This window comes from Lepidochelys kempii, chromosome 18 (assembly GCF_965140265.1).
Source record: "Lepidochelys kempii isolate rLepKem1 chromosome 18, rLepKem1.hap2, whole genome shotgun sequence".
Lineage (NCBI taxonomy): Eukaryota > Metazoa > Chordata > Testudines > Cheloniidae > Lepidochelys > Lepidochelys kempii.
Window position 1 is genome coordinate 13,154,754 of NC_133273.1, and position 20,121 is coordinate 13,174,874.

At 43.5% G+C, this 20,121-nt stretch overlaps 1 protein-coding gene across 3 annotated transcripts in view; it reads left to right on the plus strand.

Annotated features, from left to right (window-relative positions):
* Positions 1-20,121, plus strand: part of MTOR (mechanistic target of rapamycin kinase) — a 106,030-nt gene that overhangs the window by 56,164 nt on the left and 29,745 nt on the right. For all 3 annotated transcript variants that reach the window (XM_073316890.1, XM_073316891.1, XM_073316892.1), the window contains 4 exons: positions 7,052-7,127; positions 12,732-12,871; positions 17,600-17,700; positions 19,675-19,790. In XM_073316890.1, coding sequence (XP_073172991.1) covers positions 7,052-7,127; positions 12,732-12,871; positions 17,600-17,700; positions 19,675-19,790 — 433 coding nt within the window. The remainder of the gene's footprint in view (positions 1-7,051; positions 7,128-12,731; positions 12,872-17,599; positions 17,701-19,674; positions 19,791-20,121) is intronic.

A 20,121-nucleotide genomic window follows, 5' to 3' on the forward strand; every position in this document is an offset into this window, starting at 1 on the left:
GGGGAGGGGGGGATCGTCTACATCTGGGCAGTTGTGGGAGAAGGACCCGTGGGGTTGCCTCTCTATTTCTTCCTGCCAAGTGAACCTCCAATATAGACTCGCAGGCCTGAGCACCTTCCACAGTGCGTTCCAGAACCTCCCTGGAGGATGAATAGAAAGGAGTAATCTGGGTTGACTGACAGCTTTGTTTTTAAAGACCACCCATTTTAGCCCTTGTTTCGTACGTGGGCCAGAATTTTTATCACTTCTAAAACAAGGTCTTTCCTCCCTCCCTCCCTCCCCCACCTCTCAAGCTAAGAGCAAATTGTGCCTTGTTAAGGCTTGTCTGGAATGCAGAACATTTCATTCTACTCTGGACAGCAAAGGGGAAGCGTGCACAGAAAAAAGAAAAAAAAACGTACCAAGCGCTGTCAACGAAGGAGCTATGCTAATTGCTAAAGAATAAAAGATAATGGCCAATTTGTCAGCAAGCGTTGACAAGAAAGATAAAGTTGGAAGTAATTAACTGTCTTACGTGCTGGGAGTGATGTGTCTGCCAATGGCTCTCTAAATCATCAGGCTATGAAATGTGGCAGAAATTTATCACTTTTATGATGCAGCACTGACTAGCTCCTGCTTGGGAAGTGTGGAGGCAGTATGTTCTTTGATTGTCCCCACTGAGACGTGGGTGTATTCCTAACCTGGCCTGTCTTGATGACGAACTCTGGGAAGTGTGGTCAGCTGTGCATACGGAGCCCAATAGTGTCTAATTCAGCTCAGTGCATTTTGAGCTCATCTTCACTAGGCCGGCATACCTTTTACTCCATCTGGTGTGCTCCTTAGATATCTGAAATGCATTGCGGAAGCTTGGGCTAATTTAACCAGGCTGGAAAGAGTTCAGGGTGAGAGAACTAAATCAGGAGCCCATGACAACGTTACACTAATATTTCACACTTCTGCTGGTGTCTTTTTGCAAAGCACCCACAGCATATCACAGCCATTAATTCAATAATCTGCCACACTGTTGTGTCATCAGGCTTAAGTCTCAGGATCTCAATTTTTACAGATAGCTTAAATGACACATTCTGACTTGCCCTAGGCCATAGTGGAAGTCGATGACTGTCAAGAAAAGAACCCAGGAGTCCTTTCCCAGCTATTTGTGCGTCTCTGAATTAAGTATAGGATTATATCTCCCGTCCCTTGCCTTGCACTGACTTAAATTGATAAGGGACAAGTTGAGGGTGACAATCTCATTCATGGTACCAAAATGTCTGTCTCAAGTGCTTTACGTTGCAATGTTTCCCTTTCAAATCACTGTAGCAGGAAGGGAGGGTCTTGGACCATTTGGGCATCCAGAAGCCCCACAGGAGACTGCTTTGTAGAGGATTTAAAAAAACAAACAAAACAGGAGCCAACCTGCTGGTTTTCTGGTTTTCTCCTGTGCTAGGGCAGGGGATAAAGCACCGCTATTTGTTATCTCTCTGACACAGAGCTGGGTCTCTGTAGAGCAGCATGAATTAAGCTTGCACCTATTTCTCTCTGGTGCCCATTAATGGTGTTTTGGAAATGTGGGGATTAGGAAAGGGGTTCTTCCTATCTCAAGTATGCAACGGCATGAAACATTCCAGGCCCTGTCTTTTTCACGGCTCTTGTAGTGTTCCTGAGTCAGCATTACAAGGCTAGACTGTGGCATGAACAGTCTGACCAGCCTGTAGAGAAGTCCAAGGTATCCTTGTAGATGGGCTCTATGTGCTCCATAGGGTGCACAGAGTTCTCATTGTGTAGGAAACATGATACACATGATGCAGATTAAGGGTTGTGGTGTAAGTAGGCTTCATGCATGGACCTTGAAACTCTAAATTGTACATAGACCCGGGAAGGCATGTGGATATTAACTACTGAAGAGCCATTGAGAACACCTGGACTTCAATAATATACAAGAAAGGAGCTCGTCAGATCTGACAGCAGGGGGACCTGTGTTTTGATTGTGGACTTCTCTGGCAGCATTTATCTACAAAATAGATGCACTGGTTTGATTTCAGTGGCAAAAAGACGAAGGCTAGATTATGTAGGGTCCAGGATTATAGATGAAGCCAGGAAAAGCAGAGCTGGAACCCAGACCTCCGGACTCTGAGCCTGGTGGCTTAGCCACAAAAGAGATTTCCCCACAAAAGAAATTTCAATAATAAAATTATTATACCACTAAGAAGGCTACTGAAACATTTCTTTGTCACCCCATGCCTCCTTAGCTCAGCTAGTGTGAACAATGCCACTTCAGCTGAAGGCTCTCTCGGTATTCTCATTATACATCTGTATTTCATGGGGTGTTGTAATTGAAGGGAAAAAAAACAATCCTTAGTGGGAGAGGCATGGAGCACTGAGAGAGGCTGGCGATGGCTTTGGTCTTTGAAATTAGTTCTTCTGCTGGTAAAAGAGACAAAAGAAAACGTAGCTTCCCACTTTCATTATGGTCGGGTAACTGTACAACTCGTGTCTTCTAAAATGCATATTTTATTTAGAAAGATGCATTTAAAAATGTGCTGTGTCTGTACCTCGTTTTCCTGATCTGTAAAATAGATATGCCACCTCGGTTCCTGATGGTACGTGGTAAGAATTAATGCTTCTAACGGGCTTGGACACTGACTTTAAAAGCACTGCATAAATGTGTATGACATTGTACTACTTGGAGCCATCTTTACTCTGAATTGGCAATTTTAGTCATTTCCAACCACCTCCATTATGGAAGTTCAGTGAACATGTTGGTGAGATGAGTGTTTGCTGGTAAAGGTTTAAGCATGAAGAATTCTAGCTGCCAGGATTAGCTGTCAGTTGAATGACCAGAATCTCCTACTCAGGTTGGTTTTTTTTCTTCCCCTTTAGTTAGTTTGATGTGATGATGTGCCATCGGTACAATTTATGATTTGTAGCAAGCCTAGGGCCCCAGTCCATCCTCAAGACAGATGTCAGTGGAGTTGCTTTTCCTTCTAATCCCACAGCCAGAGAAGGAAGGACTGCCCCTGAGTTGCAGACTGTGGATAATAGGGCTCCAGAAGAGAAGAGACTCCAAGTGGTCACTGGCTTGGCTTATTTAGGGCCAGTGCTGTTCTTGCCACACACAAGGAAGGTCTAAGGCAGTTTTGCATTAACTAGTTTGTTTACTGTAGTGTTTAAGTGAGAGGGCTGGAGGAAGCTTGAATGTAAATTATGCTCAATGTAGGTATTATGTTCTTCTCCCCAAGCCCGATCTCGCTGAATGCTGAGACTTTGCAACTTCCTTGGCTTGCAAGAGAACCACTGCTATGGGAACTAGTGTCTGGAAACAGACTATGGCTTTTCCACTTCTCTGTATGTAACACCCACCCATTGAAAAATGGATGTCCCTTTCCATTTCTTCTTGCCCTTGTCCCCCTGCATGGGACTATTTTTCTTTATCTTCCACAGACAGCGATTTTTTTTTTTTGTCTTGTACTAGGCTGTCCTATAAACGCCTGTTCTGCCCTGCAGTGCTGTTAAATCACATCCTTTTGGGGAATTTACTATTTCATGAAGGACAGAAATAGACATTTCCGTGGAAGAAAAATCCATTTAGTTGGAAACATGTCTCTTTTCTTCTGCAGGTGTCTTTGCTCCTGCACTGCTGGGCCTATTACCTGTCTCTTAGTTTCTCTGTCCCCTCGCTGATTCAGAAAGCCTTTTAAGTGGGAAGAGGTGCCTGGCTCTGTTTTGTGGGTAATGGGTGGTGGGTGCATTTCTGAATGCTGCCTGTTGCCCATGTGTCTGAACAGAGAAGAACGTGTAGAACCTTTTAGTAGGTCTGTCTTTCTTTTGCTCTTGGCTTCTATGGTTTTCTTACATTATGCGTCTGCCATTCCAACCATGGGCTGGAATTAATATTGGTCTGGGTTGTGTTCTGTAAAATGCTCAGCTGTTGAGCCTTTGCTTTGAACAATTTGCACTTTATAAGATCTCCCACATTAATAAGAAAAGAGTAGTGATCCAGAGACCATTCATAAAATGGGCTTCATAAAATCCCAGGAGTTCCATAAAACATGAATTCCTCCTGACGGGAGTTTAAGCAAAGGCGCACACAGTGTGAGCACCAAAAGCCCATGCGCTGACTGAGCCCTCTGTCTGCAAGCTTATAAAATCAACATAATAGAAACATTTCAAAGGGCACCATGCTAGGCTGGAGAGCCAGGCTCATGAGCAGCTTTGGTTGCCCTGGCCCAGTGGCCATCAGAATACAGACACGATGCTGCTCTGTTATATGGTGCGATCATACTGCTACTACAGTATCATTGCGCTCTGTAGTGGCAGCCTCCTTAGTGAAGGCTGGTTCATACTTTTGAAAGTCTGTGAATGAAAAGACAGACAAGGGCTTACAGAAGCGATGGAGTTGAAAATAGGGTGGGCATATTTGCAATGGCAAGAGCCTATTTGACAGGCTAGCACCAAAACCCATAAGGGTGCATACATGATAAAATTATTTCTCCTCTGTTCCTATGGAGCAGATTATTCTTTGGTACATATTGCTAATCCAGTTCTTCAAAGGGATCGGTGGTCCTGGGTTTTTTTGTTTTGTTTTGTTTTTTAAAGTCAGCAATCACTCGGGAGCTCTGAATGTCTGCAGCTGGTGCTTGATGGCAAAAGGGTCTTGCATATGTGGAGGAGGATCAGAGGAAAAAGGCCAGAGAGAAAGTCCTAGCTTAAGACAGAGTGAATCAGAGGAAATTAAAATGAAGAAATAGAATATGCAAGCAGAAACATGAGTTGTGCTTAAGTCTCTTGCTGGTCACTACGCTAAATCTAATTTGAATCCCTAAATCTAGTGGCAACAGAGGGAAAAACTGGTGGTCTGGGAACTAAATGAAGCAAAAAACCAGAAGTGTCCTTTCCAGCATTCACAGCACTGATTCTTTACAGATGGAGCAGGCTTTTCCTCCACAGATATATTTGTAATCACATGCACTCAGTGATATCCTAGCCTTGCAACACCAAGCCAAGGCCACATTGATTTGCAAATGTATTTGTTATATGAAAAATGCACACAACTATATTCCTTGTGCTTCTGTCTCCCCTTGCTCATTGAATAGGGGTTTGATTGAGTTTCGCCATTAGTGAAAACACTGCAGCTGAGTAGCTGTGTCTTCGTCCAGCATCCCACATGGAGGTGGCAGCTGTGAGCATTAGCACTGGGCTTTGGGTCTCTGCAGACTTTCCTTTTGTTTCCCGCTTCAGTCAACTTTCTCTACCATGGGAAATTGGGCAATTGGTAGCTTAAAAAGCTACCAGCACCAGAATTTAAAATGTGAGCAGTTATCTTGGACAATGTGGGAGGACAAGTCATTTTAAATACACTTCCCGATTCTGAATATAGGCAGCAACAGATATTGGAAAATATGTCTTCCCCACCCCTCCCTCCTTCCTGCGGTTGCTATAATCTGCTAACTCCAATTTTATTGCAATACATTTTATGGCACAGTCGCCATGTGGTTATAGTCAGTTACACTCTGGTATTACCAACACTGCTCGGGAACACACATGCTTCTAGGAGTCTCTAACTGTGATTTGAAAATGCAAGAAGGTATGCAGTAATGTGGGGTTCCTGTGATCTGGTTCTTTTCCTACACTGAATCCAGAAGGTTAGTTACAACCACAAACACACAGTTACAACTAAAAGAGCCCTCACTGAGATGTCCTCTGATAAACCCCTACAGTAAGCTCTTGTGCACACCAGCCATCCCACAGGTCATCAGCATGTTTTCAGGTTGTGCCATATGACTCTTTAGGTATTTCCTGTCCATTTGTTTTTAGCTAATTTTGCCTATTTTAGTCAGGCCTCATATCCATTACAGAGAAATTCATTAAAAATGTCAAAATAAAATTTTAAAACATTGCTCATTACAATCTCTTGACATTTAAAAGCCAAAACAGTGGCTCATTGTTAATTGTGTGACAGTTCCACAAATGGTTCTAGTGAAGGCAGCCATGAAGACTTAAACCTGCAAGTCACAATCTTATTCAGTGGGGTTCATAGGTGCCATCTGGCCTGCTGAGAACTGCCAATACCTTAGAATCATAGAATATCAGGGTTGGAAGGGACCCCAGAAGGTCATCTAGTCCAACCCCCTGCTCGAAGCAGGGCCAATTCCCAGTTAAATCATCCCAGCCAGGGCTTTGTCAAGCCTGACCTTAAAAACCTCTAAGGAAGGAGCTTCTACCACCTCCCTAGGTAACGCATTCCAGTGTTTCACCACCCTCCTAATGAAAAAGTTTTTCCTAATATCCAATCTAAACCTCCCCCCCTTGCATGTAATCAGTGCAATTCAGAGCTCTGCAATCCAGGACCAGTCTTAAGCTCCTAGGTGATGGGGAAGTACTAGGGTCATGAGTTGTTGATTCAGCTTCCATTCTCACTTGAGGAAGGGGAGCAGTTAGTCTCCTCTCCTCCAGGCCTGCTGCTGGAGTGGGAGATAGGGTCTCAGCCTACGAGTTGTGAGCTTGTGTGGGATTCCTCTTGCATGGAGAAGCGAGAGAATGGAACTTTTGCAGAGAAAGGAGGGAGTGATGGAATTATTGCAGCCATTCTCAGTCAGTGCAGCCCCATTGTGTGGTTTAGGCGCTGAACAAAGAGTCTGAATTCTATGGAGCTATATGGATTTCTGAGTCTTGAGAGGATGTACTTTAAGAGGAGAGGAGAAAATGTTAGCTCATGAACAGTTGCCAACTGTCCTCCTCCCCTCTATGTAGGTTGCTTTTTAGAATCAGCAGTGTTATGCAATTGCCACTTGTGTAAGGGACCTTGAGACTGTGTATATTGTTTGTGCTGTACCTATTGTCTGGCTTGTGTATGTGGTGTTAATGTGTCTCTTACACAGTCCAATACCTGTTATTTTCAGCAACTCAAGAAGCTTTTGAATTAAAAAAAATTAAATTAAAAAAGGCGGGGAAGGTGTTCCATTAGCAGTTGTAACTGACACAATTTGTTCTCAAAGTTGGGGAGAATTTTGTGCTGGTCCCCAAACATCAGTGACTATGCTAAATGTCCTTTTTCTCTCCTTTTCCTTTCTAGCATTAACAATAAGCTGCAGCAGCCCGAGGCAGCTGCTGGGGTCCTTGAGTATGCCATGAAGCACTTTGGGGAGCTGGTGAGTCTGTCTAGATACTTGGATAGTCCTGTTCCAAAGCGTCTCAATGTTTTCAGTGTTTCCCCTGTGGGCATATACCCGTTCTGTCATATTTCTGCTCTTCACTGTGAAATACCTTTAGCTCATGTCCCTGTAAATGTGACTCCTTCAATGTGCAATTTCAGGTCACTCCCTGTCCTAAATACTCATCTAGTGTTGCCATACCTTGTTAATCAGCTGCTATGTTCCGCTCCAAAGGTGGCTATATTTCAGTGGCAGGTGAAGTGATACCGTTCTGTTAAAACCTTCTTATAATGTGCCAAGCACTTTGGAACTGTAGCAATATGTTTGTGACAATGATTGGGCTCAATACAAGAACACCTGGGTGAAACTGAATGGCCTGTATTATACAGGAAGTCAGACTAGATGATCGCTGGCCTTAAACTCTATGAATCTGTGAAATTCCTAGAGCAAGAGAAGCCATATGTAAGTCTCAAAGCTCCAGACCAAGGTAAAGAACACGATTGTAATATATTTATCAAAGGATAAGGCAAGCTCCAGAAAATTATAACAAACAGGAAGGTTAGGCAGGAAACCTACTTGTAGCTGGGAACTAGGGAATGTTTACAGGGAGAATTTCCTTGGCTGCTTCCCTGTAAGAAAATCACTGTTTGAATGAAGGGTGCTATTATAAAAGCATCACATTCACTTTTCACATGTTTTGTAACCAACATAGAGTTTCGCCTGTCGTGACTACTCTGAATGATGCCGCTCACTCTTTAGTTGCTGAGGAGGGTGTGTGGGCAGGAGAACAGTCCTTCAACTCTCATGGGTTTTGCATTAAAGCATAATAAGCCTCTGAAGAGTAGCCTGAGGTTCTCTCTCTCTCTGCTTGTCCTGACACGTTTTAATGAAATGCCAGAAGTGATGAAGTAGAAAACAGAGGATATCTGCCAGGTCTGTGGGTGACTGCAGACATGATTGTCCAGCACAGAGGGAAAGGAAAGGAGAGTCAACTGCTGTCTAGTGTACTGAATTAGTGCAGTACAATCTTACTGTGAAGCTCTTAGACAGAAATCCTGGCCTATTCTGGTTCGTTTGTTTGTTTGTTTTTAATGCTCCTCATAAAAAGGAGAACGGTGGGAGTATTGTTAGCCGACGGCCAAGGATGTTTGGTGAGGTGCCAGCTATACCTGTTTATACCATCCGTGACTTTAACCGCTAGGACGCACTGTCCCTTCGCGGCGGGCAGCCCGGGCTAGGCTGACGGATGCCCCAAGGTCCTAACCACCCGTGACTTTAACTGCTAGAGCTCAGAGCTCCTTCGCAGTGGGCAGCCAGGATTGACTGACAGGTGCCCCAAGAGTTTGCCCCGTGGAGGCGGCACAACTCAACGCTAGGCTCTTAGTACTCTCACCTAATGGCCAGGCTTTAGAGCCAAAACGGCTGAGGTTCTTTAATTGTGTTGGCTGCTTTACAGTAAACCAGAGAAAACAAGTCAGGCTTATGCATAAATGGTTACCAAAATTTATTAAGCTAGATTCTAATCATGTGGTTGCAAAATTGCTAGTGCCTACTTATTTAAATGTAGAGATGTTACACACACAAACAAGTTACAAAACTGAAGCCACAATCCCAAAGAAAGAAAACAAAGTATAGAGCTCTATTTCAAAATATGTGTACACTAAAGATAGGTTTCAGAGGAACAGCCGTGTTAGTCTGTATTCGCAAAAAGAAAAGGAGTACTTGTGGCACCTTAGAGACTAACCAATTTATTTGAAGTGAGCTGTAGCTCACGAAAGCTCATGCTCAAATAAATTGGTTAGTCTCTAAGGTGCCACAAGTACTCCTTTTCTTTTTACTAAAGATAGGAGATCAGGTGTGGGTGCTTCTTACCCTCCTTGCATCTCTCGATTCCAGCGGTGCCAAGCCAGGATCGGTCACTCAATTCCACGGAAAGACGAATAAGGGACAAGGCTTAGGGACCCTCTTAGCTGCAGAAGCCTTGGGAGGCTGTCACTTATCTGACCAGCAGATAGATAGTGAAAAGCACTCAAAAATCATGGTGCTGTAGGTCCCCGACTTATACCTCTGTACTCCTTTATTCTCTTTCTCCTTTCTTATGCCAAATTGAGGCTGGTCTGTCGGGGTGACGCCAGCTTTCGCAAGAGTAGTTTACACTTGCAAGGGAGAGAAACAATAAGTTTCGACTACTGGACATTTCTTTTATCAGGGTAAATATTTTCCCACCTAGGATGTTGGTGTGTGTGCATCACGCTATTTAGTAGGGGCTAAGAGCCATGTCTGTCACAGGGCCTCTGCCTGCTGTGAGCTTAATCGTTGTATCTGTTCCCAGAGGCACATTGTAGCAGCACACCTGTGCTTTCACAGCTTCAAAGGCTGTGCTGGAATATATGTTAAGTGCCCTGTTCCGGCTTCCTCCTGTGTTTCCAGCAATGCTGGTCTGAGGGGGGGGGCTGGCTGTCTGGCTACAAGTATGCACATCCCACAAAGAAGGGATTCACTCTCCTAGCTGCATTTACAGTATTCCAAGTTTTTTCACAGCTATGGAGGTATGGGTGATTCAGGTGATGCTTGTGGGTATAGGTGCTTTGGGCTCAGCTGCCTGACCAGGTACCAATGGAAGTACTTACCCAGGCAAAGGCAGCAGGGGAAGCCCCCATCTGAACTAATCCCCCAAGTTTCTGTAGGTGGGCTTGATCTAATGGCTAAATGGAAGACTGCTAACCTACAGGGTGGGGGCTAAAGCCAAAGTTGTCAAACTTGTGTGCCTAAAATTAGGCACTTAAATCCACACTTAGGCACCTACATAAGTGACCTGTCTTTTAGAAGAACCCACCTCCTGTAGCTGCCATTGACATCTGTGGGAACTGTAGGTGTTCAGGAACTCTGAATGACAAGCCATTTTATTTGGATGTCTGTTCCTTTGACAGAATGGAGATAGATATATTGTTGTTTTTCCTGTTACATTTTTGGTAGGCACTCAGCTACTGCAGTGACAGGGCAACATATGTACCTAGAGAGATTTTAATAAGGGTTGTACCTCTAACCTTCCCTTCACCCAAGTGAGCACAAGAGCTTACCCAATAGCTGGTGCATCTTGGTAATGGCCCTTCAAAATGGCAGCTCAATCAGTCAGTTAGTTTGACTGACACACACACACTCTCCTCTTCACTTGCATTCAGGAATCTCCCCTCCACCCATTCTAATCTGGTACAGAGGAAGAAGTCTGAAAGGCAACTTTCTTCACAAAAGGGGAGGCGGCAGCAGAAATGCAATGGACCATGTTCCCCTTTTAAATAGACTCCTCTAGTGGGGACCATTGGGAATGGGATACAGGTCAGGTGTAAGCACAGCAGTGATGGGATTGATTTAGGTCGAACTCTTTTGGAGGCGCTATGTAAAGTTTGGCCCTAGATAGGAAAAGGGGCCCAGTGTTGGAGGAGAACTGATTTTAGAATATCCCGACAGTTGTTCTTGCTTCCTGAAGTACCTGCTTTGTGGAGGGAGCAGAGCCCCAGGTTGCCTCATTCTGTTATGTCCTTGTAACTGAAATTTCTAGAAAGAATGGGTGGGCCTGAGTGCTCAAGATTAGGGGTGGGAAGGAGTGAAGAGGACATTTCAGATGAGATCTCTTTAAACATATAAATCTAGAGAAGAGGTTCCCTCTTGCTCTTTAATGGGTCTTGAAGCAGTTGGTTGTGAGCTGGAGACCCACAGCGAACTAGGGCAAGGCACAGGCCTTAGTGTCTCACGTGGAGGGCACTGAAGTGCAGTGTCTAGTTTATCCTACCCACAGCCCACATGGATGTAAAAAAAAAATCCATTTTTGGCGTATGCCAGAGCAAGAGCTGCCAAGGGCTGAGCAGAAAAGAACATTGGCAGGGAATCCGGTGTGGAAAAAATCTCAAGGAATTCAAAGCAGACTTTTATTTCCTGAAAATTAAAATCCATAAAGAAACAAGAGGTTGAAGAAAAGTTTGTGCAGTAGATAACGCTCAGCAGTTGGTTTGTTTCTATAGCCTGCGTAGCAAACCACAATCTTTCTCCTTAAGGGTAGGGGTTAGACCAGACCATCGCTCAAGAATCTTCCCCTGCTGCGAAACGGCCCAGCACCAACCCAACTGCATTCTGCACAGTTGTAGATTTTGTGGTTAGCTGCTTCATTCTTGGTTATAGTACTTCTCCTCTTGCTTAAATTCATCCATGTGGAATTTCTGCTTCCCCTCTGCCCACTCCCCAAACTATTCATATTAGTATTTCAGTAGAAATCAGTGGGAAGAAAATCTGGAATTCATCCCACTGACATACCGAATGCATTTAGCTCCTGTCTTGCAGGTTTGTCAGGTATACAGGATTACAGCTTTCTCACTAGCACAAAGTGAGCTTCCATCTGTCATAGCAGAGTTTGTGCTGATATTCAATATGGACAAAAGGCTGGGTGTAACGAGCAGAGCTGGACAAACAACTAATTCAACTTCCATGAGAATTAGCAAGCTTGAATCTTTAAGGGCAGAGGAAACATTTTAGGTTGGAACTTGCAAACCAGAGACTGAATGTCTTTGGTGGTCTTGTTAGGAATTCTCTATAAGCACTTTAACCACCCATAGACATGCCTATTTAGATCCCTGTGGATAAATATCCTGTATCCGGTTTCTCCTGGAACTGGTAGCAAATCTGAACTAGCCATGCTGAGATGATGGATGTACAGACATCATAGTGAGTTCCTGTGATGCAAAATTCTTAGGTATCTGGTACTGCTGCTGATGTGTATATATTCAATACCTGCACTTCTTGCCTTTCCCCTTTGCCCAGCAAGTAAGAAATCTGATCTCAATTTACCAACCACAATAAACATAATGGCGTGTAATTTCAATAATTTATGTATGCAAAATAGGTTCAGTCCAACTACCTGGGACCTGGAAACTCTCCTGTATATCCATGCATCTAAGTCAGTGATACTCAGACCTCAGTGGTTCAGGAGCCAGATTAACGATCAACATTACCCAAAAGAGCCACAGTCATGTGAATTCATTGTCTCATTTACTATAGTACTATTCATATTTAAACAGTGCGATGGCAATATTTAGTTCTCAGAGCAAATAAGTTGTTAATTTAATGCAAGTTGATAACTTAATCGGGTAATAACATAGTAAAAGCATCCTGATTGGTTAGTAACTTAGATTCGTTAATAATTAAATGACACGGTATTCTAATATCATGTGCTGCAAAGAGCCACAGGAAACAAATTAAAGACTCACTTGCAGCTCACGAGCCACAGTCTGAGTATCACTGATCTAAGTCCTTGAATGCTATTAAACTAACAGCACAGGTAAAGAGAGTAAAGACTAACATACATCCAGAGTCGCATTAGTTGACCTAAAAACTGAAGACTGGTTAATATCTAACCTTCTGAACAGCCTGTGTGTTACTATCAACAAGAGCTAGTACTCTTTGGGAGACAGTGTGTAGATTTCTTCAATTTCAGGTGGATAGCATGTTCCAGGAAAAGCTACGGTAGCTGTCATGGGAGGGCAGGGGAGAGGTGAGAGAGAGAAAGAGAGAAAACACTGATGCGTCTTCTGATCTTTCGCCACCCTACAGGAAATCCAAGCAACCTGGTATGAGAAGCTCCATGAGTGGGAGGATGCCCTTGTGGCCTATGACAAGAAGATGGACACAAACAAGGATGATCCTGAGCTGATGCTGGGACGTATGCGTTGCCTGGAAGCACTTGGAGAATGGTAAGAAGAGAATTCAGAATGGATCATCCAGAAAAGTCTGTTGACCTCAAACAGCTTTTCCTATTTCAGTTGATATCAGACCCAGCCTTCTCCTGTTTTGCTATTTCTCTGTTTCATTTTGCTCCAGAAATATGGCAAGCTATTTCTGAAATCTGCTTCCTATTCACCTGGTGAATTATGCCATTCGTGCTACTTGTCAGATGAAAATGTCTTCCCTGAATTCCCATTTATTTGTACTTTCCTAACATTTAGAAGATATCAAGTTGCTGCTCACCCTGCACATCAAGGCAGCATGTTGTTGCAGGTGTTAGACAACCCTGTCTGAGTCTTTTCAGATGGAGCCATCTGATTAGCCAAGTTCCACCTGAAAGGGGACGTGCAGCTGATCAGTTCTGTTCCACCCGTAGTAGCGAGAGAGAATATTAATAGAGAGGAGTTCTGCGAACACATAACTAGGCAGCATGGTTCAAAACTACCACCAAAAAGTGAGACTCTTCCATGATGACTCATTTAGCTTTACTCGCCTATTCAGCGTTATTCACATGCCTGTCTGGAGCGTGTGGACCTTTTTATGCAGATGTCAACAACGTTTCCTACTTCCCGGTAACAATCTGAATGAGATTATGCCAGATAAATCTTTCATTTTAAACCCACTTCATCAAGTCTGCTGCAGATGTCCGAGTTTCTCATCTTGACTGTTTTTAGCATTTATTAGTTTTTGTCTTTTTTGGCATTTGCTGATGGAAACCACATTACGTCCAGGTCTTTGGCACATACATCACAACATCGGAGTTTGTTTCCACCAGAGAGAGACCCATTAATGATCTGGAATTTTCAGATTATGGTGTTTCCCATGCTCACCTTGAATCAAGAGGCTAAGCAGAGAAGACAGGCCCTGTGCGCTGTAGTGTGCAGTTCTGCCTCCAGGCACAGCAAATCTGTGCACGTCCTGCCTCTCTGCTGAGCTTCTCCTCTCACTAGGCCTGTGTGCTGATGAGTCCTGACAGGAACCCATGTAACGGCACACAGGAAGAAGATTCCTCTCCGTTGAGGTCATTGCACTGCTGCATAAACTGAGCTGCCTGGAAACTGTGCTGGGCTGCCGAGAAGTCCAAAATCCAAACAGCATTTTTCTCCTCCTACGTCCTCAGTTTTTGCAGCAGGAAGAATGGAGCCTCCTGGTGGACAGTCTCTTATTTGTCCTTGCAAGGAGTAGGCAGTTCCCACCAGGGGTTGATGGGATTTCTCCCTCCTGTAAAAATCATCCTTTCTGATTAATCATCTGCTTCCCTGCATTTGGGAGAGATTTCTTCTGAAATATTTTGTTTTTCTATAGAAGCTATAAACCCCTATATCTGTTGACATATTCTGTAGGAAGGGAGGGAATCCCAGTGTTCTGACTTGCATTCAACCCTTTCCTGATGTACAAGAGACCAACCCTCTATCCAGATAATGTTCGATATGTGTACTGGGTGTCCTGACAGCACAGGAAATGCCTTGCGGCCCATTGATATGCAGGCATCCCAGCCATTCTGTCCTATAGTTACATTTCACATGGCTGCTTAAGTAATTCTCCCCTTACTGTTGCTGTTTTGGCAGAGAGGTGCGGGAGGGAAGTGAGACCCAATATTTGAAGACTTTAGTGCTGGAGAGATATGGGAGGAAACAGTGTTCCTGCAGAAGATGTAATAGCAAGAGCCAGGTCATTCTATGATCTAGTTCTCCGGAATCAAAAATGATTCTCTTCTGTGTAATTGACTACACTGAAGCAAGATGCACAGAGATATGGCTGATGAATCTTGCCCATATGTTCAGGGTTTAGCTGATCGCCATATTTGGGGTCGGGAAGAAATTTTCCTCCAGGGCAGATTGGAAGAGGCCCTGGAGGTTTTTCGCCTTCCTCTATAGCATGGGGCACGGGTCACTTGCTTGAGGATTCTCTGCTCCTTGAAGTCTTTAAACCACAATTTGAGGACTTCAATAGCACAGACATAGGTGAGAGGTTTTTTGCAGGAGTGGTGGGTGAGATTCTGTGGCCTGCGTCGTGCAGGAGGTCGGACTAGATGATTATAATGGTCCTTTCTGACCTAAATATCTATGAATGGCAACACCTCCACAGTTGGTACTTTTTTAGCGTCCGATAAAAGTCTAGAGAAATTTCAGCATCATCATGTGGTTGCATTTGGCTGTGTGAGATCACTGCTTTGTTTTATTTCCTTACTAAAGAACAGTAAATAAAATCATAGTGTGTTCCTGTTCACAATTTAGAACAGCTCCTATTGCCCATCTTCTTTCCTGGCTATACACGTCTACTTCTGCTGAGTGAGATTTCTCCTAAACAATGCAGTTTGCAGCTACATTTCTTTTAACTTCGCAAGGTCTGCTGGGAAGGAAACAACAGGACACTATTTCTGCATCAGGGAGGGAGCTTTTATCCTTTTTGTCCTGATATAGCTTCCTTTAGAGAGACTTCAGCAGATGGAGCAGGGAAGAGACCAAGGAGTCTAGAGGGCTAGTCTTCCTATGGATACTATATATCGTGTCTTTCTGTAGTCCTCTTATCACCTACCTAGACATGGGATCGTAGCCGTCTGTCTGCGGGATACACGTCAAGGTGATCCGCAGGACAAGCTGGGGCCTAAGGACTTAGCAACAATCTGATTATTTTTTATTGTTGTTGAAATAAAATAAACACAGTAGGGAGCATTTTCCCACCTTTCTTGGTGTCTTATATTTGTGATAAATCAGCTGCTGCAGGATAGACACCCACTCCAGAGCTCAGATGGAATGTTGAAATTGAATGGACTCGCTCTGTGTACGATTTGAAATGTAAATATAGCTGTAGCTTGTACATTTATATCTTCGAAAGCAAAACCCTGCATCAGGACAGCACTGAGGTTCTGAATCTGAATGCAGTCACAGTGCAGAAGTTAATGATCTTATGGCAAAGAAAAAAGTAAACAGACTTTGTTCCTGTGGCAGAATATCCAGGAAGTTGGTTTCACAAGGTTGGCTATGTATGCCACTGCAGAATTGCGCTCCTAGTTACCCAGAAGGAATGTTCCCGTATCCATGAGTGAAGTTAGCACGCTCTCTAGGTAAAACGCACCTAGGTCACTATCAAACAAAGTAAATATTTCATGTAACCCAATAGTGCCACAGTCATGTGACCACCTCCTTCCCACTGACCATAATATGTCAATCCCAAGGTTGAGAATTTAGTGCCTTAGTCAACTTGGCCTGCTGTCTGTCTTCTGCCGTAGTGTTGTACTATTTGTGTTGCTTGTTTGTGCTTGACAGTAACTGACATTTCCTCTGGAATTGGTGCTGCTGCACCATGCTGCTGTTCTCAGCATGCTGTGCAGTGGACGTTTGAAAGTGCAGCCAGGGCAGACCTAGCCACTTGTCTCCTGGTATAATTATGTCTGCGAGAGCCATGCTTCTGTGTTAGCTCATATTGGGTACTGATTCGCTGCTGCTGTTTTTTCCTGGACCATTAAGCTGTCAGTATGACTGTCCTGCCTGTGGCAGCTCATCCATTCTCGTGTTGACTAATTTATCTTCCTCACGGGGACTAGAGACTAGCAATGAGAAGGCAAGTTGGTCTCCCTCATAGTTAACAGCTGCTTTGCTGCTACAGACTTTCCAGGCTGAAAAATACTGAACTTGCAACACCCAGATTAATTGATGTGATCAACAACACATTCAAGTTTCAGAGTAGCAGCCGTGTTAGTCTGTATTCGCAAAAAGAAAAGAAGTACCTGTGGCACCTTAGAGACTAACCAATTTATTTATTGTGGGGGGAGAGAAAACCTTTTGTAGTGATAAACACCCATTTTTTCATGGTCTGTGTGTATAAAAACATCTTCTGTATTTTCCACAGTATGCATCCGATGAAGTGAGTTGTAGCTCACGAAAGCTTATGCTCAAATAAATTGGTTAGTCTCTAAGGTAACACATTCAAGGTTGATGAAAGCATCTTGGAGGTTCCTCTCTACTAGAGGTGAAGATTAGCGAATCCCCTTTAAGAACCTATTGAGACAAGTCCTCATCCTTATTTGTTGTAACTGTGACTGTGTAGCTTCATCTTTTTGAAGCATGCAGACCCCATAGTGTGTTTATCCAAAATGTTTGACAAAGCTGGGAGCCAGGAACTGTTCAGAACCCATTCATCATAGGTGTCCTTTTTACTGATGTTTCCAAAAAAGTGCTAAATGTCCCTTGCTTTAAGTATGCGGGTTATGAATTCTGGATTTAATGTAATACCCTGTTCTAGGCTGAAACTGACAGCTCCGTTTTTAAAATAATTTTTCACTGGTTTGGTTTAGATGTTCTTGAAATGTTCTGAGGCTAAATAACTCCTCATTGACCAAACCACATTATGTCTGTGGATTTGCCAAAAGGGAAGTGGTAAACCCACTTCTTCTCCTCTATGTAAAAGAGGATTGATGGGGCTAGGCCTGTAAAAAAAAAAAAAAAAATCTAGGTGTGAAATTGTTCTTATTCCCTAGAAACTATTAAACATTTAAAAAACTGAGCTGGCAGCGCCGTCCTAGAACAGGGTATTAGATTAAATCCAGAAAACACGACCCGCCTGCTTAACACAAGGGACATTTAGAACGTCTTTGATCCCTCAGTACAAGGGACACCTTGGAAGGTGGCTGTCACACACAGCGAACCCTTTGAGGAGGTTTTCACTAACCTGAAACTGTGAATTATTCCTCCCAGGGGGCAGCTTCATCAGCAATGCTGTGAAAAGTGGATGCTGGTAAATAACGAAACTCAAGCCAAGATGGCTAGGATGGCTGCTGCTGCTGCTTGGGGCTTAGGTAATGTATGTCTTCCAGCTGTGCTTGGGGGACGGTGTAAGACAGCAATTGAGGAGAGAGTTCAGGGGTGTAATTTACATCTTTTAAGAAGTCTGAATCACAAGATAAGAGAAAACACATAGAGCAAGCTTATTTATAGGGTTACATGAAATAATAAAGGTCATTTAATGTTCAAGCCCATAATGTGTAACCTTTTATGCAAAAGCTGCCAATGCACCCTTAGGTAATGAAAAGGTACCTTTTGAGGGTTGAATAATAATAAAGAGATGGATTAATATAGTACTGTTTGACCTCTGCTGACTATAACAGGGTTCAAAAAAGAACTAGATAAATTCATGGAGGATAGGTCCATCAATGGCTCTTAGCCAGGATGGGCAGGGATGGTGTCCCTAGCCTCTGTCTGCCAGAAGCTGGGAATGAGTGACAAGGAATGGATCACTTGATGATTATCTGTTCATTCCCTCTGGGGCACCTGGCATTGGCCACTGTCAGAAGACAGGATACTGGGTCTGACCCAGTATGGCCATTCTTATGTTCTTAAGTTTCAAATCTAATGTAATTTGTACATGAAATGAACTTGATGTGATTTTACTAGTTTTTCTGTTGTTCACAAACTGCAAAGCCATCCATCCCTTAACTATTTTGACAGGATGTTATCTAATGAGAAGCCCCTGAGTGGAACAGTTCTGTAAATAAGTCCTGTTTGAGATGCGTCAGTGGAAAGAGGTGGGGATAGTTTGCATAGCATATGCCTGCTGTCTGCCTAGCTCCATCCAATGAGAGTAATCTTCCCCTTTTGTGAAATACCAAAGTGCAGCCACACTTTCCAGAAAAAGTTTCCTCCACAAGAGCCCAATGTTAATGTTGCAGCTGTTTTATCACAAAGAATACGAGAACTTTGCCTACCAAAATGAAACCTTGCCTTGTAAAACCACCCACGTTACAGTTTGCTGAACCTGTAAATGAAGTTGGTTGTCCCTTCTGAAGACAGATTACCATAGTGCTTGCTTTGATGTCGGTATTTTCACTGGGGGAGAAGTGAAAAATTATCTCTGTGAAGCAACTGCACTACTTGATGCCTGTATAGAAAAACACCATGGAGCATTGTGCCACGAGTGGGTCCTCCATTTCATTAATGCTGAGCCCCTAAAGCAGTCACCTCTAGCTCTCAACAACAAATCTGCCTTCATGGAAGAGCCTGGTGGTCCATCTAATCCAGTGTCCTGTCTCTATTTGTAACCAGTGCCAGATGCTTCAGAGGAAGTCTTAGAACCCCTGTGATATCTCTATTTGTGTAATATTACACAATGGGAGAAATAGCTTCTGATCATTTCATTCCTTGAAGCAGAACTGATAGCTCTTGTAATTTTTCCTTGTTAGTCTAATATAGATGGTATTCTTATTCATATAGATGAATACATTAAAAAGTTTGCTAGGCTGATTAACAGTATCCTGGAGTAGCAGGTTCCTCGGGTTAATTGCACGGTGCATTAAAAAAATCCTTTAAATCTTTTAGATTTTTTACCTTTTTAATTTCTTCAACTATTTTGTTCTTGTGTTATGGGATAGGGTAAATGACTGCCCACCTGGCCTGCTCTGTGCCACTCATTGGAATAGAATCCTCTTCATCTATATTAAAGGGGAACATCAAGTTGGTTCAAACTTTTCAATGCAAACGCTACATGGGGGCAGAGGAAATATAAGTGAGTTCTGGATAATAGGGGATTTCAGGTAATAGGGGATTTCAGGTAAGTGAGGTTTTTCTGTAGTTCCCTCAGCCATCTCAAGGCAGCTACTTTAAAGAACAGTAGATGAAACCTCACATGGTGCTTTTGGACTCCAAATTAGTCTCTTGGCCAGAATCCAATAGCACTGTGAATCTAACCACTGTACTCGTGCTTAACACTGGAGTCTAGTTCTAGCAGTGTTTCAGAGAGGGCTATGGCATCAGCAAGTGTGTCCATGTCTCTTCAGGTCAGTGGGATAGCATGGAGGAATATACTTGCATGATCCCAAGGGACACCCATGATGGTGCCTTCTACAGGGCCGTGCTGGCACTGCATCAAGACCTCTTCTCATTGGCTCAACAAGTAAGCATCTTCCTTCATGATTTTGCTTCTGTAAATCCCACGCTGAGATTGTGTGTCCTTCCTGGCAGCAATGGAGCCGATTTGAAAGCAGTTGGCCATAACTGCTAATAACTTCTCTCAAGTGGAAACTCTTATCCCTGACTGCTCAGTTTGTTGCGTGCTTCCAGGAATACTGCACTAGTTGTGTAGAGACACGTTAGCCCAAGAGTTGTCTTAGTCATACTCAGGTTTCTATTTTATTGTGTCCTCTTGGCAGCTGGAGGGAAGTCATGGGACACATCCCGTCTGGGAAATTGTTCTGCAAAAGACAGCATTCGGTGAAGGGCACTGA